At 36.3% G+C, this 25,972-nt stretch overlaps 1 protein-coding gene across 23 annotated transcripts in view; it reads right to left on the bottom strand.

The window, feature by feature from the left end:
* Positions 1 to 635: 635 nt before the first annotated feature.
* Positions 636 to 25,972, bottom strand: part of EPB41L3 (erythrocyte membrane protein band 4.1 like 3) — a 237,699-nt gene continuing 212,362 nt past the window's right edge. For 5 of the 23 annotated variants that reach the window (XM_063451521.1, XM_063451518.1, XM_063451529.1 and 2 more), the window contains 14 exons: positions 20,615 to 20,668; positions 18,334 to 18,369; positions 18,127 to 18,192; positions 17,464 to 17,655; positions 15,479 to 15,553; positions 14,926 to 15,027; positions 13,868 to 14,590; positions 12,148 to 12,270; positions 10,382 to 10,726; positions 7,321 to 7,449; positions 5,438 to 5,536; positions 3,943 to 4,023; positions 3,383 to 3,499; positions 636 to 1,988 (listed from right to left, as the gene is read on the bottom strand). In XM_063451521.1, coding sequence (XP_063307591.1) covers positions 3,389 to 3,499; positions 3,943 to 4,023; positions 5,438 to 5,536; positions 7,321 to 7,449; positions 10,382 to 10,726; positions 12,148 to 12,270; positions 13,868 to 14,590; positions 14,926 to 15,027; positions 15,479 to 15,553; positions 17,464 to 17,655; positions 18,127 to 18,192; positions 18,334 to 18,369; positions 20,615 to 20,668 — 2,136 coding nt within the window. In that variant the 3' untranslated portion in view covers positions 636 to 1,988; positions 3,383 to 3,388. The remainder of the gene's footprint in view (positions 1,989 to 3,382; positions 3,500 to 3,942; positions 4,024 to 5,437; positions 5,537 to 7,320; positions 7,450 to 10,381; positions 10,727 to 12,147; positions 12,271 to 13,867; positions 14,591 to 14,925; positions 15,028 to 15,478; positions 15,554 to 17,463; positions 17,656 to 18,126; positions 18,193 to 18,333; positions 18,370 to 20,614; positions 20,669 to 25,972) is intronic. The other 18 variants (XM_063451526.1, XM_063451522.1, XM_063451533.1 and 15 more) reach the window with 15 other exon arrangements.

A 25,972-nucleotide genomic window follows, 5' to 3' on the forward strand; every position in this document is an offset into this window, starting at 1 on the left:
GAATCTGTTGGCGCTATATAAATGGCAATAATAAATAAATAAATAAAATTGTTGTTCATCTGAGGTTGTATTTAAGTAATGTAATGTTAAGACCTGCTAAGACACAGATTATTGTTATTATGTCCTTATATTTAAAACCTTAGAATTCAAAGAGTATGTACTTTCTTTTGCCCATGACTGTACATATTCAAACCAATAATTAATTTTCAACCATAGGTAGTATAAAGAGAAAAGGAAACCGTTATAGCAGGTTTTATTGTCTAATATCGAAGATATTTAAACCTACATAATGGTTTTTTTTTTTGTTTTACATGAAAGTTCATGTTTGGCACCACTTTACTAAGTTCAAGACTTATGAACAAGCTAAATAGACTAAGCTAAACATGACTTCATTAGGGTGGAGTTGAATAAAAAAAAAGCTGGAACTAGATATTCCAAATATGTGTGGCATATGGTTAACCAGCCCTGAACTTGGTCTAGGTAATACACAGTATATTCTTGATGTCAAGAACATTGTAATAAAAAACAAATGATAAAATTGGACAAAATATGTAACTTCCTATTTTAAAATCTACAAAACCAGCATCATTATATGACAATCAAATATCTCTGGAAAACACTGAAGCAGACCGGTGTGTGATGTATAGCATTTATTGGCAAAAAGGCAAGACTTTGTGGGGGGTCCATTAAAATCAGCAAATATAAAAACAAAATAAAAGTCTTTCATCGTCATTTAATTAGCTGCAAAATAAACAGCGATGGTCTTCCAATATATATATATTTTTTTTTATTTAATTTCATGATTTGCTTTGAAAGGAAACCATGGCTGGCGCAAATTAGAAAAGCAGATTGCATTTGTTTCCAACAAGGACAATACATTAGAATGCATTTATCACTTTTTCACTATGCAGAAACATTCACCATGTATTTGTAAAGTAGCGGACAATGTAATGAAAAAGGTACCTGGGAAGTGAAATGTTTGTGGATGTTTGGGAGTATATACAATTATATATGTATATATTGGAATTTGTGTAGAGGTTAAGGCTTGGCTCTCAGCTAGGTAATAGATGTAGAATAGATTTGCAATTAGTCATGTTGCCACGAAGGATTAAAAGGAAATAGACATACAAAAACAATTAACAGGACAATGCTAAAGTAATCGTGTTGCAATTTGTTCAACTAAGAAAACACAAGTGTTTTTTTTTTTTTCAGGAACAACACATACATTGTACACATCTAAATTTTTGTGAGTGTTATATGTATGCCAGGTGCATCCAACTCAACAAAGCTAACAAAAATATAACAAAAACAAAACAATCTCGATTCCAAGAAAATATGAAAATAATTACTACCCCTTATGTTATTAAATTGGATATATAACACACACTTTATCAGTATTTAAATAGTTTCACAAGATTTAAGGAATTACCTTTTTTTTTTTGTTGGGTCATAGTAATAAAACCAGCTAAAACAATACAATATTCAAGTGGTGTACTGAATGATGTGAGTTATTGGCACGTATAAGGTGTGGTAAAACATTATACACAGTACCTACACAGCTTCTAGCATTTTAGGATATTCTTTGTTTCTTTCTTATTTTTATTTATTTTTGTTGTTTTTTTTTTGTAAACAAAGGCTTGCAATGAAACAAAATTTAGTTTGTTTTTGTAGAATTCAAGAAGAAAGGCATGAACAGAATATGCATTAATAAGTTCACTTAATATAGTATTGTCTTGTGTGAACGTGCAGGTATAACTGGAAACGTAGACAATTAAAATAAAAGATGCTGCCTTTTTTAAAGTTGCTTCATGCAATACTGGTTTACTTATGCTGAATTGCATTGCTTTTAATGGGAAGATATGTCTGCCGGTGTCTTGGAGATTGGAATTTTCCAAGGACAGAGGTGAGCCAGATTAGGTTTGCCATTCCACATAGGCTCTTGGATTCCTGTTTACTTATCTGCTTGTGTCCAAGCTCTGTTAGTCCTGCTGGAAATAAAATGGGAACATCAAGTTTCTGATTAGGAAAGTAGTAATGGTAGTGTAAAAAGTAAGAGAAACCACATCAGGAAATAAAATAAACAAGGACAACAAAAGCAATTTTACTAATAACATGTAACCATTTTCAAAGGGTACTGCTGCAGGGATGCAATTATAAACCAGAAATATACATACACGTCTCCTACAAAAAACACAACTCCAGTACAGCAAATATAAGCCCAAATGCAGCCAATAATGTCATTAAGCACAATGCAGCAAGAAGCTTTGATAGCATGTTAGTATGTAATGTGACTAGAACAGAAACAGGAAACAATCACTGGTGAGTACCGGTCCAGAAAAAAACGTTTGATTATACTATAGACTCGACATAACAGACAATTATTTCAGTCTAAAAATCGATGCAACAGTTAACATTTTTTATGAACTCCTAAAATTTAAAAATAAAAATACAAAACTGATCACTGTTTAAGATCTTGATATGTAGTTGACAATGGACACAGAGTTTCAACCAGACAAGATAAATGCACGTGATACAAATGAAAAGATGAACAATGACAAACAATGGTTAAAGGGGCAGTTGTTCTGTTAATGTCCTATTAATAATAAATGAAGAGTGGTTACATTTTGAGTAATTTTATTCCAAAGCAGAATCCATCATTTGGAACTTGTAATTTTGTAAAAAAATAAATTTGTGATGTATTTGTTTATTGATCTTGTATTTCATATAGAATGTCTATACAATTTTGAGAAAACAGTTATAGTATATCCCCCATTAAATAATCTATCCAATATACTTAAAGTCAATGTATATATATATATATATATATATATATATATATATATATATATATATATATATATATATATATATATATTTCCAAGTGTATGCAATTCTTTTTTTAAATTTAGTGATAAAGCAGTTTTGTGACACAAACATCTAAAAATATTTTACTAAACAAAGCAATCAGGGCCTCGTCAGTAGTGAATTTATAATGAATGTAAACATTTTTTTTTTTTTTAAATGATGTGTGGAAGTACCCCTTTAATATATGAATGCAAGAATTCACACCAACAGTTTAACCTTTTAAGTAGTGGCAGGTAGGCAGGTGCACATGTGCATGCCTTACTGGCTCTGAAATGGCTAAATGTGGGTATGTTAATTGCTGGATAACACTCCATGCCTGGCATGCATAAAAGTATTCAGAATTGTATGTAATACATATCTGGTTCTTGTCACATATACTGTAAATGCAGATTTAATTGGTTCATGCAAAACAATACAAAACACAGAGAAAATATATATATATATATATATATATATATGAAGCGAAGGGGAGGAAGCCTCTTGCACATGCTAGCCTGCAGATTGCTATTCTTCTTACCTGCGGTCAGTCCTCCCCATCATCGGGTGTGATTTCGGTTTCTTTATGTACCACTACTTTGGTCACTGACATGTCAGGGTGCTGCTCTTTGGCCTCTTTAATTGCCTGAGCCAGCGCCTAACGCAAAGGAAAACCACAAGGGGGCGAAAACAAAGAGGAGGTGGAACATGCATGATCAGTGGCATGAGAAAATTGCACAATTTACAAATGAGGATAGACAATTAAACATGAATCATTTAGGAAATTATATCAGCAATTATATGTTGAAAGCAAGCAAAAGTAGATACCTGCCCCATTCAATCAGACAGGTATGCAAAGGTCTGCAATCTAGTGGTCATTATAAATGTTTCAAAGTATGAAAAGGATGGAGAACCATTATTTACAAATTATTACACTACAAAAAAGGGGTTAGTGTCTAGGGTTACATATGAAAGAATTATGTGTTAACACTAAATAGTTCACAGCTGGATACGTTCCTGAACGTTACTGCAAGTCATCTATCATTTCATTTGTGTCCTGCTGGACCTTCAATAGATAAATACAGGTTTACGATTAGATACCTGATCATGGTCAATGTCTGCATCTCCTGTTATCACTATTCGTTTTTCAATTCTTGTCTCGGAAATGCCTCCTTTCACAGTCTAGTGAAAAAAGATACGCAGTGAAAAATTACCCAAAGTCAGAAGAAATGAACTTGGCTCATCATTATTGTTAGTTCATTGTAATAGCCAACAGTTACAATTTATCAGACACGAGTACAATTTTCATATGAATGCATCAATTTCAATGTATATGGAACAGAAATACACATTTAGAATTAAAAGCTTTTGTTTACTAAACCTGTAGCTCCAGGTTTAATATGCCAAGATTACTAATTATACATTGTAATACAGATTGTTACCATAGCATGCAAGTAACATCTGCCACTAAGGGTATCTAGGTAGAACATGATGTGACAAACTTTTAAAAAGAAGACAACAGCTGGGGATTCCAGGCACTATCACCACTTCAGTGAAATAAAGTGGTTAGAGTGTCCCTTTAAGTATCCTTGAAGAATTAAAAACTATAAGATTTATACACTCAATTATAACGTAATTTTCTGGAACCTTTTAAACACTATAGAAGTTGTCATTCTCTCATGATAATATTGGCTATGAAAAATGAATTTGGTATTTGTGTTATCAAAAGATTACATTAAAAGGTATGCTATAATTATGCGCTCAGATGTCCAAAATAGTTATTTTCCCACATGTTGCTGATACTTGCTAACACATACAAATGTACTTATTATCACCTTATTGTAACCCAAATTAATTGCCCAGGGTTTATCAGTGGGAAAAAAATAAAATAAAACACTGATATGGGACCTGTTGATATATAACAAAAGTATGGAATGTAATTGAGCTTTTCACAACTGAATTAATTTGTCTCCCTTGCCCAGCTAGTAAATTATTTTTAAAGGGACACTTCACTGCCCAAATACAATTTTTTTTAAATCACTGGTTAGTAGATATACCCCAAATGAAAACTTGCATGCATTTAATTATGTATTTTTTACAATACTGCTCAAGGAGTCTTTGTCAGGTGCTCTTGGCACTTGCTGCCTCTTGAGGTCAGCTGCATTGAGTTAACAAATCCAGGAGGTAACATTACCTGTTTTCTGCTTGAAAGCCAAGGAGTTGTAATGAGGTTAATTTATACAAGTGTCAATTTGTATTGGAATTTGCACTTTTTGAAAAATGAAAAAAAGAAGACACACTCTTCATACATACAACATTTCAACAAGCTAACGTTGTTATGGGATCTGGATTGAACCTTTAAGTCATATTTTAAGATCATATTTTACTGTTTTGATTTTATCACAGAATGCCAGGATATGTGGCGGAAAGAAATATTTCCCCCAAGCCTAATGTTAAAGAAGATTCCTGAACATTAAAACAGGTGACATTTTTAATACTAGTAACTAATGCAAGCTACATCATTTAAAAATAAAATAAAATAAGCAAGATGACGTATATAGGTTACAAAATGAAATAACGGGGCATTAAGACTTACTTTGGTGATATGTGTAGTAGTTGTTGTGCCCAGAGTTTCTGAAGTGATTGTCTGAGCGCTCATTAGTACACCAGGGTCCATGTCGGCACGAGAGACCATCTGAAAACAAAATGACAATTTGTTTAAAATACATGGTGACAGTAATCATACTGTTTTTTTTTTTTTTTTTATAAAACAAATAAGTACTATCTTTTCAACATTTTGGTGGTTGGCTGATATTTTAAATACTGTGAGCAGAAAAATTCTAAATTATCTTGCGTAGGATGCCAAGTCATGTCCCTTAAACTAAGCTGATGTCAATGCTATTGGGAAGAGGATGTATTATCTTAACTGCATAAAGAATCAAGAAGATTGGGATGGAAGAATCATCGTAACTAGTGAAAGACGGATTACTTAAGCAACAAGAGTGTCTGATTTTTCATGTCTGGGTATAAAAACCAGCACCCTATGTAGAATGCCAGGCATTAATATCTTCTTTGTATACAGTCCGAAAATGAGCCAAAAGAATTGAATATGTACGTGCATATGTTATGTGTGTTGTGAATTTTGTTCATGTGTGGTTGGTGGTGTGTAATCATAAAATTCCCTTAAAACCATTAAAACCAATACAAAAAGCAAATAAAATATAAACTTCAAATACACAATAATTTGGTATATGTGTACAAATATGTTTTCAATGTGATCTATTTGATTGAATGGCAAAATAAAAACAAGATAAATGGACATGGCTGTATAGATATGTTGCGTATTCGTGGAAAAGTCCACAGTATATTTCTACAGTCATATCCATGCACTCTTGTGAAGCAACTTAGAACTAGATTTCATCTGGGATAAAGATTTTCATCTGGGATAAAGCAAATAAACAATATACAGATCATACGAAAGAGGTCATAGTGGAAATGGAAGGAAAAAAAAAATATGAATTTTATTTGGAGTTCATGAAAAAGGGAAAATAAGCCAAATGCCAATGTAAACCATTTTACTTTTAACTAAATAATAATATATTTGGGTGTTGAAATCATTAAAGATCAAAAAGTAACTATCTAACCAATGTTTAATGTTAATAAAGTAAAATATATTGCAAACATTGATAAATTATCTGATATTATAACATGCTATAATATGTTTATTACAATTATATTGCTACCTATTTACTTTTATACTTGAGTTTTAAATAAGATAAATATTAATATGTTTTACATCTGGAGATGACTAAAAATATTAGGTTAGTGATGCTTCAGAAATGTGGGAAATATAGTCCACACATATTTTCAGTTTTCAGGTTAGTCACGAAGGAGTAGTTTATATTTTTAGTGATGCTATATGTAGAAGTATCCATTAGGTGGCAGTGCAGAACTAACTTTACAAACACTCCTTGCTTTGGACTTCTTGGTATCATGCAAGTGGTAAATGCAAGCCTTGTAAATTGTGTTCTCACATGATTATATGACTTTAAACATCATAGGAAAAGTGACACTGAGATATAATTAGAAATATTGGTTTGTTCTTCGGTAAATACAACTCTAAGCGATCCTAAACATATCAATTAATTGAGATTATTAAAAGGAACAATGTTTGTTTAAATTCTGAAACATACAATGGTTTTACATTTGTGTAATCATCTATATATCCCATCCTACATTTGGTGATGATAACGTTATTCCGTTTTTAAAGGCTCAAATGTGTTTTTTTTTAATGTAAAATATGTTTAGATGTGTGTTCAGATTTATTAAAGTATGCAATTCGCTTTTTTCCCCCAAACACATTATGGACTACTTTTGCAAATATATTAAAATGAGTAACACTGTTTTAGATATAAAAAAAAAAAGTGTGTGTGTGTGTTTAGCTGTCTATACATAAATGCGTACTGTTTTGTTTCTTACCTCAGATGACTCATAGGTTATGGTTTTTGTTTCTGTATGTACTACTGGTACATCCTTTGAGGAAACCTCTGGCTTTTCTCCTTCAGCAATAGTGCCAAAAGTGATGATCTCTGTTTTCACAACAGGTGACTGTGTTTAAAAAAGAATTGTATATTTAACAAACAGAAGGTACCATTTCCAGTAAGGGTCAAATGACAAAACATATTTAGTATCAGAAAATATATTTTTTTTTAACAATTACTTGAATATTTAGGTAGTTGACTCATCACCAAGTCTTTTCTATTTTAGTCATTTGTTTGTAAACTAATCTTTAAAATAATAACTGCTGGGAATGAGGCACCTGCCATGCCCCAACCAACTTATGCATATTAGATTAAGCATAACATTTTATTGATACATCGTGCAGGCAGTTTTGCTAGCAAATGTATAGATTAGGAGAAAAACCTATTTAAAAACATAGATTTTTCTTCTAGCTGTTAGTCAATGCCTCGGCGTGACAAGAAAGAGCAGAAAATACCTCCCACAGGGAGTCCCTCTGCTCTCCTCCCGAAGCAAGCTGTGGTTGCTAAGGCCATGGAAACATAACATCACTCCATTTCGATGCCATGCTGTGCCGATGTCACTAGTGAGATATGATCTGCTTGGAGAGGTGTCCCAAGCAAGACAAAGCAAAGAAGAACAGATGCAGAGCAGAGGTGGCTGTTAAATTATTCATATCAAGTTAACTTTAAAGGACCAGTAAAGGCACCCAGACCCTTAAATGTAAAGCTTTGTCTTTTAGTAAATACTAAAGTAGTCTACCTGAAAGCTACTAGAAGCACTTCCTCTGAGAACAGAGTCTCACAGCTAACCTGCAATAGAAGCGCATGCCTACTGTGCATGCACCTTTCTGCCGTAAAGCTCTTATATGAAGACCAGTGGTTTTGGTATTTATAAGAGTTAGCGTTACGTCGCAGGAGGCAGATTGAGCTGCAGTAGGGGCTCGATCTCAGAGCTGGAAAAAAAGCTAAGGAAAACATGTTTTTTTTCAATTTTTATTTAGATTGGGGAGGGTCAAGTTTAAAATTGGTTTAAAAGCTTTTATTAGATGTTGTAGATGTTGGATTGAGAAAGTAAGCCCATGGGTTAATAGACAGCAGACCAAAAGTCCATGTATTGTCTAGTACAATTATGTCAAACCTTGGAACAACAGACGTTTGCTGGCTACACTTCCAAGAAGGTTAGATGAGCTCTTAGAAAATATAATTTAAAAGTCTCTGCAGTGCTAACGTTAGCTCTACTACAGTGCTGGCTTACCTTGGCACCCCAGAGGTCTACAGTTTCCATTATTCTCACCTAGCCTTTAGTTCAAAAGCATCTGGAATTCCAGAGTTAGTCATCACAAATATTTTCTAGTGTGGCCGCCTGCCAACCTATCAGATTGTTTGTTTTTTATATTGTTTCAAAATCTAGACATATATACTTATTACAAACAACCTTTAATATGTGTGCAGTGTTTGCCTTAAAGTCTTCTCCATGCTCTCAAAAATGCTACATTCAACTTGTTTATTAATGTTGTCCTTAAATATTTCACCATCTAACACCTAATCATGTGTTCTATAAACCATGTATAGTCTTGTGAAAAATTCTCATGGTATATTTAACTGTAATTTCTCCCTTCTAAGTCTAAGTAAAATAACCAGTCCAGAAACCTAATACATTTAGTTTAAGCAGTACAAGCTATCCAAACATAACTTATTTAAATAATAATATTTCCTTATTTATATATTTTTTACATTTAGAAACAAGCTAGAATTTAAAGCAGACTCTACATGAAATAATGGCAAGCAGACAAAGCTACTAGCAGCACAGGAATGTTAATAAAGCTCAGCAGTATAGATTCTGCTTACAACAGCCCCACTAGAGCAATGGAATAATCAGGCATTTCATTCATATAAGAGGAGCTTCTTCAAATGGTTTCTTAATAACATGCAAAATCTCAGCTCTAGGAGACTCATAGGCCTTAGAAAGCCTTGAAGGTGCATTCACCATTTAGCATTTAAAGCAAAACAATAGTAATTAACGCTGTATGTGCTTGTGTGTGTTAATTACGTTAGATATTATTATAATCATTAGTAATAGTACAGACTCCTGCTTGTATTATGTGAGGGTAGTATTTAAGGATGCACTCATTAAGTGTGCACAAAAATGTCAATGAATAACATTAAAGGGACAATATAGGCACCAAAACAACTTTAGCTTAATGGAGCAGTTTTGGTGTGTATATCATGCCCCTGCAGTTTCAATTCTCTGCCATTTAGGAGTTAAATCCCTTTGTGTATACAGCCCAAGGCACACCTCCCTGTATGTGACTTGTACAGGCATCCTAAATACTTCCTGTAAAGGGTCATCTAATGTTAAAACTTCCTTTATTGCACATTCTGTGTAATTTAGAAGTTATTTTCTCCTGCTCTGTTAATAGTCTGCTAGACCATGCAGAAGCCTATTGTGTGGGATTAAAGTTCAATACAGAGCAGGGGATATAAACTTCCAAAGCATGTAAGCAGCTGATTAGAAATGAAACCATTTTTTTAATGCAGGCTGTGTCAGTTACAGTCAGGGGAGGCGTGGCTAGGGCTGCATAAAGCAAAACAAAAGTGATTTAACTCCTAAATGGCAGAGAATTGAACCGTGAGACTCCAGGGAAATGATCTATACACGAAAACCGCTTCATTAAGCTAAAGTTATTTTGGTGACTATATTATCCCTACAACATTCCGCCATATGTATAATTAACCTGTGTGTATGCTTGCTGTCTTCTCCTGTTTACTAGCTCCTGGGGCTCATTTATGTTCGTTTTTGTAATGCGCAGTGCAATAATACTAGTTCTAACATTCCATTATATACGTGTTAAAGTGTATACACCTTCATAATAATGACATTCAGCAAGCAAATTGAAGAGGAGACATAAACTGCAGACTGATGTATAAAATACGGTATAAAACACAATTTTGTAAAATACGGTATGTTGTATCTTTTTGTGCAAAATGACAGCACTTAGAGAGTACAGGTAGCCAGTTACCTCCTCGTGAGGCTTGCCATCCAATGACTTTGAGTCATGAATCTCTGCACCATGCTCCTCCTCGTGCGTATAACAAGCAGAAGCACCAACAGTCACATCTTCATCGTTATCAGCCTCTTTTGTCAATGCAGAGCACTCATCCCCTTTTAAGCTAGAATCACTGACTGTCAATGCCTGAGAAGCTGCATTCAAGTGCACTGCAGCCAGCTCAGTAGCGTTCACGCTTGCATGCACATTGCCCACTTGGTTCTCCTCCACAGTGACTATGCCCTGCACAACCTTTTCTTTTGTCTTCTGCTCTATTGTGGTGCCACTGGAATCCCACTCTGTTTGTGATTCTGTTTTCTGTAAGAAAATACAGTTATTAAGCCACTTTTACTCAGTAAAAAAAAAATCCATACTCATTTTATGTTAGAAATAAAGAAAAAATCAAATATATGTATAGGGTAGGATAAGGGCATCACAATTTAGCAATGAATGGTAGGGCCTACGGAGCTTTGTATATTAAATAAATATAAAATCCAAAAGAATTAGTAAGAGCTTGGAATACTTCAACTGAACTCTTATGACTAATTGTTTCTTTACTATGGTATATCTTATCTTCTATTTCAGTTATTCATACATTTTCTTTCTGAATCAATTCACAAATAAACTAGCCCCATGAGCATAACAATGTTACTTTTTTTAAAACATACAATGCAAAATAAATGTTCATACCTTTTGGGACTTAATATTTTGAACACAGAGTTGCAAAAGCATAATTTTATTAAAATAATTTGTTTTGCAGACAAAATCTTGATCCTCATTTAATTAGCACTTTTGTGAATTTTGTGGCTCTGCCTAGTGATTATCCTTGTGTGACAGTGACCTTGTCTGAGTGAGAGCTATTTATTTAGCATGAAGCACTTTCAGCTGACATGTCTTATGCAGATGACTAAAAAATGTAATGCTAATTTAATATTATATGGCAATTAAGCCTAAAAAAATGAAATGAATTAAAATGCATTATCCCGAAAAGAAGCGACTATGACGTGTGCCACTGTATATTATCTATGTTATTATATATATTATCCTGCTCTAAAATAGTACATTGTGATTTTAAAAAAGGGAAACGTTATTCAAACATAAAATATATTCCACCAAAAAGAATTCTACTGGATTACAGTATTAGCTTATTTTGGGATTACGGTTCCATTATTAGTCAATTAAATTTCAATCAACTTCTTTGTTAAAGCTTAACATTTTATTTATTAAATTTTAGTTCTTTTTTCTATAAATTCTCACAAAAAAGTTACTAATTTATAATATATAAACATGAGATGTATTTGTCCTTACAATATAATCAAATTACTAATTTGTTTGAATTAATTATATATTATATAGACACTATTTCTTATGCACCATTTAATTATTTTGAAATGTATCACTGACTCCTACATTCCACAGTAAGGTTTTAGATAGATGGTATGCAAAGTACCGTATTACTACACATTGCATGTACACATTCCCTGCATACCCCACTTCAACAGCATTGATAACTTTAAAGGGATAGTAAAATATGCACAGAATTTGCCACCACACATTTATTTTACGGTAATCGATACCAAGTACGTATTTATAAATAAAAAGAACACCCCACTGTTTATTTTATTAAAGGGATAGGGATAGTGCAGTCACCACAAATTCACAGTGTTGTTTGAGACTATACCATCCCTTTAAAGCCATAACAGTTGTCATCCAGAAATTATTATCCAGTCAACAGCCACCTGAGCCCAGTTTTGTGAAGTAGTTGTAACCCCTCCTATGAACTCAGATGGCTTTCTTGAAGAGTCTAATAAACTGTAGATATCTGAACCTTCAATGGTTTTTTCACCAGATGATTGTTTGGTCTAAATAGACAAGAAATGAAATGTCATATTGAGAAAACAGAGAAGATTAAGTAGAGAAAGGAGAGGAGGGAGACATCTGTATTGATGAGGAAGTGGGAAAGAGAGCGTTTAATCGAGAGAAGAGGAAACAGGGAACATAAAGACTACACAAAGAACAAACAGAACAGCACAAACACGATAACAATTGCAGAACAACATATGAAACGATAAGGGAAAAAGCCATGAAGGTTACGGACGTGGCAGAACTACGGAAAATAAAACCAGCGCGCATCTGTAAAGCCTGTAAGAAAAGCTGTGAAGCAAAGGGCCATATTCAACAACCTGAAATAACCATTTTGGTGTTGCACAACAGAGGTGTCACCTAAATAAATACAGTGTGGTCCTCATTGAATCGACTGGATATTTCTAAACATGACTAGAAATAAATATGTGGTACCATTGGATGATTTGCTCAATAGATAATTTTTTTTTTCTTCATGGACTGCAGATCATGCGTTTGTAATAAGGAAGTATGCATTAAAGACAGGGACGTGATAGAAGTTATTTGAAATATTCCAAGTTTCAGCCTATGACTTGACAAACTAATTATAGAGCCCTATAATCGGTTTTAACAATGCACTTCCTTTAAATGTGAGGCAGCCATCTTGTGCTATTTGACAAGTCGGTGCCTTACGAGAGATTAGCAAGAATGATGAATAGAATTCCTATAGTAAATGGTCACCCAGAAGATACAAGTTATATTCGGTATATTCACTGAACACACCATTTTCATTACTTATAGTTGAACTGGCTTTGTAATATATACATATACTTGAAAAAACTATTTGAAAATCAGATTATTTTACTGATGTGTAGTAAATAAATTGTCAGAGAATGGGTAGGAATAAAATGTGTACCCTTTTTTAAATTTTTTTAGATTTTAGAGATCGTTCAACACACTGCTCCATAAAAACATCTTCCATCAATCTATAATCTGTATGTAGCGTATACAGCAAAGCTTCACAAAGGTGTTCAATACCACACTATGGAACTGTACACAATACCAATGCTAACAGAAACGTCTGCAGCCTCCTGTTTAAACTAGACATCAATGAGGACAGAACTGTATATGTTCTGTACTTAGTGTAAATCTGAATGGCCGAGCAGTGAAATTTAAAGCAAAATTTAAAGGCCAAATGGACATGAATGTTTTATTTTTGCACGTGATTTGCTCAATTTACTCATTCCTCAGTAAAAGTATGGATGAATTTTAGAGAAATACAGTGGGGTAGTCCCCAGTAACAATATTTGATATCCTTCGTTACACCAGTCTAATATTTTGTTGAATAGGGCCCACGTTTGTTAGATCTGGGAAATTGCTGGGTAAAGCATATATTTATTTATATAGCAAAAGTTATTTTCCCGCCAATTATAAAGCCCTATAATGCCCGCTCTTGTTGCAGTGCTTATAATAAAAACTAAGAAAACAAATTGAAGTTGGCTGTCAATAAAAAGCCAAGCAGCAAGTGAACGGGTAGGTATTGTGAGGCAAGGGATATTGATAATTCATGCTTTTAAAATCGTTAAGATGAGCCAGAAATTCATTGCCACGTGTTACCACCACTTTAGACGCAGATGACTCAGTAACATAATGGGCAGTTGCAATGGTAAAGGGTTGGTCTCTTGTGTATCGCCATTCAGATAGTTTTTTATCTTTCCATACTGGAACATCTGTTTTAATGATCTCGTAATCATGATATGTAAGATCCTTCTCCACTTTCCCACTCTCAATAAATTTCATTTCCACATTCATATCTTGGACTTTCTTTAGATTCTCTTCTATCGGGCTAGCCAGCTGAGAGTCTGCTTCTTTAATGGTCGCCAGTGACTCTGACAATTTCCGTTTTATGGTTGGTCCCTCTGGAATCTTCCTTCCCTTGTCATCACTAATGGATTCCACAATTTCATACTCTCCTGTAACAGGAATTATTTTCACATTTTCCGAAACTTCTTTTTCAAGCTTTTGCAGGATTTCAAATGATGAAGGCTGCAAGGTCTTTTCCCCTTCTTTTGTTTTGCCTGCCATTGTTACAATTTTACCAGAAACCGCATCGTAAGACTTTCCTAACGTGTACATTTTCTGTCTGCTTTCCTCTTCTCTGGCTCTAACTTCCATTTTCAAGGCTTCCAGTCTTTGACTGCCAAAGGGACTGGTTTTAAATGTTGAAGATGGTGATTCACTGCTCATGGTAGTAGTCACCTTGTAAGTCACAATGTTTTTTGAGTCATCATCAACTACCTTAGTGGGTACTTTGTCTACAATAACCCAATCCTCTGTGCCCTATATGTGAGATATAAAAGCTAAATTAGAATAGCTGGATAGCTTTGAGTATCAGTGTATGGATCACTATAATATATCCCTGATCTAAATTTCTGGTTCTACGCAATGAACATGATTATAATAAACATTATATCATTATTGAGCCGAATGTGTATGCAGCGATGTGACTTCTAGCTTACATGGAGGACATTATTAAGTGACGAGCTAATCCTCACTTCTTTTGTCTACATTATATGAAAACCTGACATATTTAATCAAATTCACTTAATAAATGGAAGATGTGTTTTACGTTCACAGTGGAGGATTTGATCTGGATTAAACGAATAAAGAATAACCTCTGGGGATGATGGAATAGTTTTCTGCATAATGATTTGATGAGAAGTAGCCACAGGGCTGGTGGCTCTTGCCTCCCGAAGCTTCTTCACTATGTCCCCTGGCTAGTGGAAGAAAAACCAATAAAAATCCAGATATCAGAAGCATTGTACGCAAATTCAACAGACAGCAATGTATTCAGAAATGCAACATACAGCAGAATTAGCAGTGCTTGAGGGGGGTTTCAGATCTTCTTTTCGCAATGGGCCCAAACTGCTATTAAATCTAATTTCACATGGACCATGCAGATTCTTTAGAATAAACATATTCTAAAGTTTTATCAAGTTGGACCCCCAAATTCATCATTTGCCTCATATTTTGAAATATTAATTATTATGTAACTTGTAATATCCACCAAATACTTACCCAAGATCAATGCAGGTTTTATAAAAAATAAACAAAAATGTTGCCGATAAGCAATGTAAACTTTCAAACTTAAACTTTAAACCTTATAGCTTGCTCGCTGCCAAAAAATAAACAATAAATTAATACTTTGTATGTGGTGATAGTATTTACCTGAGATTCTAACATTGAATAGCTAGCCCTCTCCAACGCAAGAAGTTTTTCAGATTTCTCCCTTTCTTCTTTGGTCTATTACAAAATATATATAAAATGAAAAAAATGAATGTACATATGTTTTTTTATTTATTTCCTTTTTGGGTGAATAGCATTACTTAGTGCAAGATAGTGTCACATTTTTTAAACTGCAAATATAGTATAGTTGTGTTCTCAGAAAAAAATTGGCTAGCATATTTATAGATTAAGATTCAATCTCAGTTGTAGCCACCTTCAAAATCATGTGCAATAAGGGCAGGCACTAACACTAGGCAGCGGCCTATGGTCAGCCAGTGGCAGAACTACAGGGGTTGTGACTGCGACCAGGCCCACTATGTTGTGCTTGTTAGGGGAACCCATGAGCTGGCCGGCTGGCACCTTAGGGCCTCAGGCGGCAGCTGGCTGTTTGCTAAGGTATAGTAGACACCTGCTTACCTGAACGGCAGGTGCCTACTGTGCCGAAATACAGTGTGTCCAAGGGAGGGCTGAGCATGGGCCGTGAAGGAGTACCGTTGCTCCTGCTTACGCACGCACCCTCTGTGGTAATGCTGGGAGGAATATGACATCACTCTGGCCCCATCAACACTACAGAAGGCGCGTGTGGGAGCTCTGAGGAAGAACAAGAAGATTCAAAAAGCCCCACAATAGACTCCAGGAAGAAGACCAGCTGGAACCCAGGTAGAGGCCTGCACTAGTTCTCCCAAAAGTAAGAAGGCTCATTAAGCCTCAAAAAAATTAAAAATATTTTTTAAAGAATTTAATAGAAATAATTTGTGAGTGTGGGAGAAAGTCTATGTGTCAGTGTGTCAAATTAGCAAGTATGTGTGTGTCAGTGAGTTTGTCATTGAGAGTGCGTCTGTCAGTGAATGTGTGTCCGGGTCTGTCAGTAGTGAGTGTATGTAGGTATCTGTCAGTAAGAGAAGTCTTTCAGTGAGTGAGTGTGTCAGTGTGTGTCAAATGAGTGAGTGTGAGTGTGTGTCTGTCAGTTTATTATTTATCAGTGTATGCATGTTTGTCTGTCAGGGAAAGTATGTTAAACAGAATGTGCGCCAATTACTGTGTGTCTGACATACACTCAATATTGAGTAAGAGTTGCACTCGACCAAAAAACAGGGTGCTCACTGAGTTAGGGTCAGCACTCCCCAGGTACACATAATGTAAAAAATACTCAGGCACTTACTGTTTTAAGTTTCAAGTAAGTTTATTGGAACATCCAGGTGCACAGCCACGTTTCGACCTGTACCCAGGTCTTTGTCAAGCTTCACAAAGACCTGGGTACAGGTCGAAACGTGGCTGTGCACCTGGATGTTCCAATAAACCTACTTGGAACTTAAAACAGTGAGTGCCTGAGTATTTTTTCTTTCTTTACATGAGATTCGTGGGAGACGGCACAAAGCTGACTGAGCATGATAAATGTGACAGGGAATCTAAACGCTGCCTGCTACACAATAACAGTGCACCAGCGTTAAGATCCCCTGTCACACAGGTTCACTTCGCACAGTCTGCTTGATACTGTCTCTCGCGAACTTCAGCCAATCCGTGAACAGGATTCAGGCGTCCAGACAATGAGGCCCAGGTCACCCAACATCACTTCCTCCCACTGAGTCAGTCCCCACACAGGGAGCTAAAGCTAGCTTCCAGCAGGGAGGTGACAAGGAGCCGTGGGTCTCCTCATGTTATTTAATCATGCCTTGTTGGAAATTATTATGAGTTTTTAACTTGTAATGGTGACTGTATATCACAAAGTGTGGATGTCATGGAAATAACTTTTTTTTTTTTTTAAAGGCACATTTTTTTTATAATTTTTTTCTACACGGTGTGTAGGTAACAGGTTTTTTTTTTTTTAAACTACACTTATTTTAGTTTTTTCAGAATTGTATTTAGCGGCTGCACACTGCACTTTCTACACACGATGTTGATCAAAATATTGCAACATCTGAACTAACCTCTTCAGGCACAAGTGGTTCAATCATTGGAGCTTCTTCTTGTCTCACAGCCAGTCTCACTGGAGATGTAGAAAGACGTTTCTCCCATTCACCCCCAGCTGTTGTATCTGCTGCCGTTTCCAAGAATGTCCTTTTAAGCTCACTTATGTTAGTGTGGTGTTTCATAAATTCTTCTTGATTTCTGTCAAACTCCTATGGAAAAAAAAGAAAGAAAAATGAACATGCTTCTAATGCATTTCTGCTCAGTGAGGTGAGTGATAATGTAATTTATATTTTTAGTGCTTTTCCATTCTAACAATAGTAGGGTGAATAAAAAAAGGTTAGTACGGAATAAAGTCTCCACTAGATTATTTTTTTTTCTTTTCTCTTTCCACATTGTAACAACATTCAGTGAAAAGGTGACACCGGGATATTACTATAAAATGTGACATGTGAGGGTGTACAGTGCACACACAAAACTATGTAAAGCTACATATTAAAGCACAGCATGAAGCAATATACTTAATTCGTCTAGGAAAAAAAACATTTGTCATTAAAATCAAAGGAAAAAAAAAAAACAGCACTGAAAAAAACTCCACTCAGTTAACTGGGAAGTGGGGATAACTCACTCCATGCTAAGAACCCAACACACGAGGACATGCAGTGGTATGTACAAATACAAACCTCTAACATAAGATTACTATGTTTGACATATACATTTTCCCCCTGTATTCGTTTAATGAGACTATTCTGAAAAAAGTGAGAAGAAGCACCATTAAGATACACACACAATGTTGGAATGCAAACTATGATCTTGATTTACAGAACACACCGACACAGGAACCACAACAATGGAACCACATCCGAGATAAGTCAGTAAATTGAGTATACCTGAGTTTTCGCATCGGTATCCTCCTCCTGATCCGACTGGCAGCATAGCAAAGAAAATATATATTTTTTTTAGATATTTTTGAATATTTGTTTAATGTAACTTTCTAGCATAGCTGAATGTTTACATCTCTATTGTCCAATCCATTCCTCGCACTTCCTACATTGTTCAACATATGTGAGTTTACTAATTCAGTTTTGGTAGATATATTGTTAAAAATGAACCATGGTGGGTGAGTAAAGACATGTTTGTGAATCACTAATCCAGGGATAGGCAACCTTCAGCACTCCAGATGTTGTGGACTACATCCCCCATAATGCTCTTACACACATAATGCTGGCAAAGCATCATGGGAGGTTTAGTCCAAAACATCTGCAGTGCCGAAGGCTGCCTATGCCTGCACTAGTCTGTAGGTTTACAACAACGATTATGTATAACATCCACAGATAGTTCTGAAACATTTATGGAAATGGTAAACAACAAGTGATACAAGCAGATACTCGTTTCCAAAATCATATAATAATTTTGCAGTATAATTACAAATCTCAATTATCTCCAGGCTCTGCCTTCTAGGTCTAACCAAGAATGAATGTTTTTCCAATTCAGCATTTGATTGACATGAGGAATTTTGTTTAGAAATACTGATCTTGCACTTGTGTTTTTTTTAAAATTGCACATTGTAGAACACATAGCTCTATGGAACATGAGCAATGCATTCTAGTTAGAACATTCTTGGCTCTTTTAGTTAATAACCTGGACTCAAATGCTATCACCTTGAGTTATTCTCCAGTGTGCTTCTCATAACACCAGAAAAATACTGAAATTAGCAATATGTGCATGTGCACACATATAATAGTATGTTGTGTATGTATAAGAATATTTAAGAGCACTCTGCGCATGGGCGAAAAGCAAGCACATGCAACAAGCTAATGCTCCCCTATTAGAAACTAGGTATCATGCATTTCTGTTTATAGGCATTTGTGTATGAAGTTCCTGTAGACTGACAATAAACGGACATAAAAATTGAGAACTGAAACTAAAATAAATACATTTAATAAAATAAATTACAAACAATCAGGTACTACCAGCCAGGCTCTCTACATCTTACGTTGTATCTTATTTAAAATGCATGGTTAGCATAATTAAAAAAAAAAAAAAAAAATGAAAGTGTGTAATAACAAGCATTGTTATCACAAAAGCGGTCGTTTGTGAGGGTTTCAAGGAAAGCATGAAGGGTGCTTCCCGCAGGCTTATTTTGACATTTTAAAATAATAAATATTACAGAAGTCTAACTAATATAATAGGTAGAATATGATACGCACAGAAAAGGCTAGATTTTGTTAGTGATTCTACCTTGCATATCTGTTAGTATATATTTTCCTTTAAAGAGACACTGCCCAAATAATTTAATTTTTTTTAATTATTGTTTAGTAGACACACCCCAAATTAAAACACGTTTGCATTTAATTATGCATTTTTCATTGGACTGTAACTCAAACAGTTTGCAAAAGCTGCAGGTAATTTCTCTACTGCCTGTGCAAGCCCTCCCCTTCCAACCCAACCCAGACTTTCTGTGGCTGTCCAATCACAGACTTTTCAGTTTAGCAAGGCAGGTGCTCTGGGCAATTGACTGTGACTTGTCTCTTAAATATAGCTCAACTGAGTTAAACAAATCAGGAAGTGATAGATCCTGCTGCCTGAATAAAAGCAAGGGGTGTAACTAGGTTATTTTTATCATAGTGCCAATTTCTAATGAAATCTGCTCTTTTTGTAAAATGAAAAAAACACTCTTCACGCATTAAACATTTCAGCAAACTGAAATGCTTTCGAGATCCGAAGTGATCCTTTTAACTCTTTTTTTTTCTAAGAATATGAAAACAGACTCTCTTTCTGAAAGATAAGAGTGCAGGAACTCACAATTTTGATGAAAAGCTAGAGAAAATGTTCTCTGGCCAATTAACTTTTATGACTGCCTCAATAAACAAATAAATGACTAAATCAAAAAAATCTATCATATATCATATGCAAAATGAATATCATATGTAGTGCTCACCTACCAAACAAAATGTTTTTACATATTTTGGCTATATATATATATCGATTTAAATTACATTGTTTTATTTTTAGGCATCCTGAATTGGAGACACGCGGTGTAAAGTAGTGTACATGAAGAAGACACAACCACAACAACACTGCACAAACACAGGGTAACGAATGCTTACACATCTCTCTAATGAAATGATGAAACATTACTGTTGGGGGTCATGCTGTAGTGTTACACACCTCAGTGGCAGTAGTTTCACCATCAGCCGCAGTATCCGTCTGTTCACTGTCAGTCTATATTGTTATGCAAGGTGGTTCCAAAACGCAAGCGGGAACAAAGAATAAATCCACTTTGTCAAAATTCTGACCAAATTAATCTCACTATCAAAGCCCTTTGCAAATTACAGTAGCCGTGGATTGCAAACAAAAAAAGTCAAAGCAAACCAAACAGAACAGATTCTGAGGAATACTCAAGGCATACACATTGTGTCAGACCAATAACAGTTATGGAAATTGGTAAGCAGCCCCATATATGTTCTCTATAGGTTTAGCACGCTTGCGATTATTCTTAGTAAATACTTTATACACAGCTCTAAACAGATTATGTTGAATATAAAACAATATATTCCCATGTGACATTTATTTCAAAATTTTTATTTCATATTTTTATTCTAATAAACTACTATAACAGCCATCTGACTTTCAGCTCCTCATTTGTTTATTTTTTTTCTTAAATGTATTGATTAACCTGATTTGTCTGCATTACAAAAGATCACAAACCAAACTAAACTGGTTTAAAAACTAGCTTAACAATTAAGTTGATAATTGCTGCAGAAGCTTGACTATTTATTACTGGTAGTTTTAGTTGCATAATAAAATAGTGCATAGAAAAGGATTAGCTGAAATAAGTGGACTATATGCTAAATAGTGAGCTTTGGTGACTCCAATACTGAACTGGAAACTGAAGGCAGAATCCACACTTTTCTGAATCTGAAAATATTATAAAACTGTCATATTTTGGCCTAGTTTTGATTAATTATTCACATCACTAGAGGTGCTAAATTAAAAGACCATGGAGTAAGCTACTATTCACATTTGTTTTAGGTATTACTTAAAGGAACATTCTAAACACCATAACCACTACAGCTCATTGTATTGATTATGGCATCAGGAGTGCCCTAGTTTGACCTCTCACCTTTTGTCCACCGGGCACCATTCCCCCCCCCCCCCCCCTCTACTACCAGCAAAGTAGAGCTGGAAGTTCCAGTGCAGGAACTTCTGTTACATCTCCAGGGCTAAGACCTGTATTGATTTACCTGAGAGCAATCATGTGACACTCTCAGCCATTGAGCTAAGGACAGTCCCCAAAGTGGCACCCACAACTGAATACCACAATGTGAAAATTAAACCATATTTTTCATGTTGGCTGTGAGAGTCACAGCCAGTGGAGGTGTGGCTAGGGCTTCCTAAACAGAAACAAAAGTGATTTAACTGAGAATTAAACAGACGCATGGCCTATACACCCAAATTGCTTCATTAAGATAAAGTTGTTTTGGTGCTTTGAGTATCCCTTTCACTGTAGTAGAAAACCTTCAATGTTATCAGGGTTATTAATAAGAATTCAGAGTGAATTTTGAATTTAAGGTTAAAGGACCACTCTAGTGCCAGGAAAGCATACTCGTTTTCCTGGCACTAGAGTGCCCTGAGGGTGCCCCCACCCTCAGGGACCCACTCCCGCCCGGCTCTGGAAAGGGGAAAGGGGTAAAAACTTACCTTTTTCCAGCGCTGGGCGGGGAGCTCTCCTCCTCCTCTCCGCCTCCGTTCCTCCCCGTCGGCTGAATGCGCACGCGCGGCAAGAGCTGCGCGCGCATTCAGCCGGTCACATAGGAAAACATTCATAATGCTTTCCTATGGACGCTTGCGTGCTCTCACTGTGATTTTCACAGTGAGAATCACGCAAGCGCCTCTAGCGGCTGTCAATGAGACAGCCACTAGAGAATTAGGGGGAAGGCTTAACTAATTGATAAACATAGCAGTTTCTCTGAAACTGCTATGTTTATAAAACAATTAGTTAACCCTATCTGGACCTGGCACCCAGACCACTTCATTAAGCTGAAGTGGTCTGGGTGCCTAGAGTGGTCCTTTAAAGGAGCTGAACTGGAAGCCTAGCTGACTTAGATAAGTTTTCCAATTGAACCATTTTTACCTTTATTGTTAAATTCACTTTGAATTCTCAATTTAGTGAATACATTTTTGCGTGTATGTTTCTAACTGGATTCTGTACACTTTACTCACACGTCTAATTATGGCTGTTTTCCTCACTATTAGTGTATAAGGCATATTTTGTAAGTCTTTGTTTTCTGTCTCTATTTTTACAAACCTATTTACACTATGATTGTGATTTAGACCATGTGTGTTGCCCATGTAATGCAGACATGTCAGACACAGTAATGCACATGCATCATGTAGAACAACGTGGATAAAAAGGGTCAGGCACAAGGTTGTTGTCAATGGTTTTGGATTTAAAAGTTAAGTTTGGGGCCATGTAAACTTTAGAGGGAAAAAGAAAAAGAAACCCAAGAACCAGTTTGTGTGAAGATAAAACCAACCGCTATTTCCTAACAGGGCCCTTATAAACTGTTCAATGAAGGCCAATGTAATCTTGAAATGCATGTTTACTGCATGCACATATTAGCTAAAATGATGATTTTCAGTGTTGTAATTATTCAGTTTTGCCTGGTTTCTTTTCCTATCAATAGGCTTTTCCTCCGAGTAGGCCTGGGGCACATATTTACTTATGGTTGAGCAGCTGAACCCTCCATGACTTTAAAGAAACACTTCACACCCTGAAAGCACTTCAGCATGCTGAGCCGAGGAGCTTCATGGATTAGCTGAGTGTCCCATTTTTGTCACTTTAGGAAACTGCCAATCAAAGAGAAATCAATAGAAAGCCATAAATCTTATGGAGGCGTGCACTTCCACATTTCTTTGTGTTCCAGTACTAGTGGAAGGCTATACTTCTCACAGATTTCTCTAAGAAGCAATGCATTTCCAACAATTGCAATTAATACACCTTGCGTGAGAAGCATTCTATTGGCCAGGAGATCATCAGCAATGATAACAGCCTGGTGCACTTAGCAGACATTTGGTAAGGAGTCCCTCCACTTATTTATCTTTATTGGTAAGCTATCAATGTCTGTTAACATATAATTTGAAGCCAGGTGTCTGTTTTTATCTCTGAGTTCCAAATCAATGTGCTACTTATTCATATGCCAAGTACTCAAGCCCGGACTGGCCATCGGGCATACCGGGCAAATGCCGGATGGGCCGCGATGGCCATGGTCCGCGACCAACAAGAAAGAGAAAGATCTCCCCGGCCGGCCCATACAGAGCCTGCACTATCGGAGCGCCGGCCCTGCTGTGTGTCTTCATTGGCTGGTGTGGAGATCAAAGATCTCCCTCAACGGCCCATATGCACTTTACAGGACAGCTGGCTCGTGAGGAAGGGAGAGTGCGGAGGATCCGGGGAGCTATTAGCTAACAGCTCCGCCAGGTTCCTCTCGCAAGGTCGGAGCATTGGCATGGCTGCAACCCCTCACAAACACACATACTGCACCCCAAACACACACACTCACTCTAACTAAACCCCCACACACTCTAACTGTACCCCTCACACACAAACACTGGAACCCAAACACATACATTTACTCCAACTGCACCCACCACACACACACTCACTCTAACTGCATCCTCCCACACACTTTAAATGCACCCCTCACACACACACACTGCAACCCAAACATACACATTTACTCTAACTGCACCTCCCCAGCACACACTCTATCTGCAACCCCTCACAAACACACACACTGCACCCCAAACGCACACACCCTCACTCAAACTGCACCCCTCAAACACTCTAACTGCAACCCTCACAAACAAACACTGCAACCCAAACACACACACTGCACCCCAAACATACACACACTCTCTAACTGCACCTCTCAAACACACACATTGCAGCCCAAACACACACACTCTAACTGCACCCCTTACACACACACACACTTTACCCCAAACACACACACTGCTCCCCACACACTGGATCCCCTGTAAGCAAACACAATACATTCACTAAATACCACTCTTTACAACCCCTACACACATGACATCACCTACACATACATACTATAGCCCAATGCACACACTCTCTTCATCCCCTATACACACTATGCACTCTATATATACACACTCATTTTTCACTCTCTGCAGTACCTAGCCGCACATATTACAACACAACTAAAATCGACCTATTTACACAAAACACCACACCACAATCTGCTCACTCTACAGGCACGCAATCCCACAAGCAGGCTCCAAACACAGGCACAATACACTCTCCTGGTCCTTTTATCCTCTGGTATCTCTCATGTGAGAGATCTTCACCAAGGCTCTGCACATGGGCTGCCCTGGAAGAGCATTAAACTAACATGCTCACTTTGAGAGGAGGCATGTTTGTCATTGTGGTTGATAAAACACACCCCTCTCTGGCCCCGCCCCCTTAGTGGCCCGCTGTTTTCAAATATGACCGGTCAGGATTTTTTCCCTAGTCCGGCCATGCAAGTACTAATATATTAATCCATTTTACGTGGCCCTTTAGAAAAGGAATCATGAACAGCATGTTGTGGTAGCAGGATATCCAAATTAAAATAGGCACACGACTTATTTTAACCTTGCCTACCTAGAGTGCAGCAAGGGCTAAACAATATGCACCTATGTGTACTAAAAATACATGTACATTAAACTACTGTTTACATGATTTTAATGCATAGCCAGCAGTCACCAATGCCTACCTATAATATAGGAGCAGTCTAAGTCTAAGAATTCAGACCGCTGTTGAGGTTATGGTGCTAGTGGGATGCAGGTGCCCCTGGTCATACACCAAACTATTTTTGAATGCTGTAACTAAAACTGGGGGTCCCTGACACACTCAGTGTGGTCCACCCCTCACTGTGTTTCTACATTTCTGGAAATTTTCCCCACAATGCTTAAAAATAGTTTGCGCCGGGAGACAAGGGGATAGCACCTGCAGCATACTAGCCCCTTAGCATGTAATGGTTATGGACTTTAAGAAACCTTTTTATATAATTGAATAAACACAAGACCCTGTCAGGGCGCTTTGTGCAAATTTTATATCAGAACAAGGATCTCTGTCAGCAAGCGCGATCAGAGGCTGTAGCTATTCTGATTGGTTGATTGGTCAACATCCTGATTGGTTTATATGCTCATAATGTTAACATGCTCAATACAGCCTTGAAATCAGGCAGCTGTGAGTGTGTTCAAGTTAATATTTTCTTTTTCTAATTTATAGTGATATAAACTAACTCCTTGATGGAGGCAAACATTCACCTTTGATTATGGCAACATCATTATTGCTTTAATTAGGGCCCTGTATTTAACAAATATTTAAATGAGGGAAGTACAGTTGTGTTTAAGATAAAATTTACTTTAAATGGGGAAATGGGGAAAAACAAAATATCTCAAGAAATCCTAAAAATAAAATATTAATTTACTCTTATTAATGATTATCGATATTAC

This window comes from Pelobates fuscus, chromosome 4 (genome assembly GCF_036172605.1).
Source record: "Pelobates fuscus isolate aPelFus1 chromosome 4, aPelFus1.pri, whole genome shotgun sequence".
Lineage (NCBI taxonomy): Eukaryota > Metazoa > Chordata > Amphibia > Anura > Pelobatidae > Pelobates > Pelobates fuscus.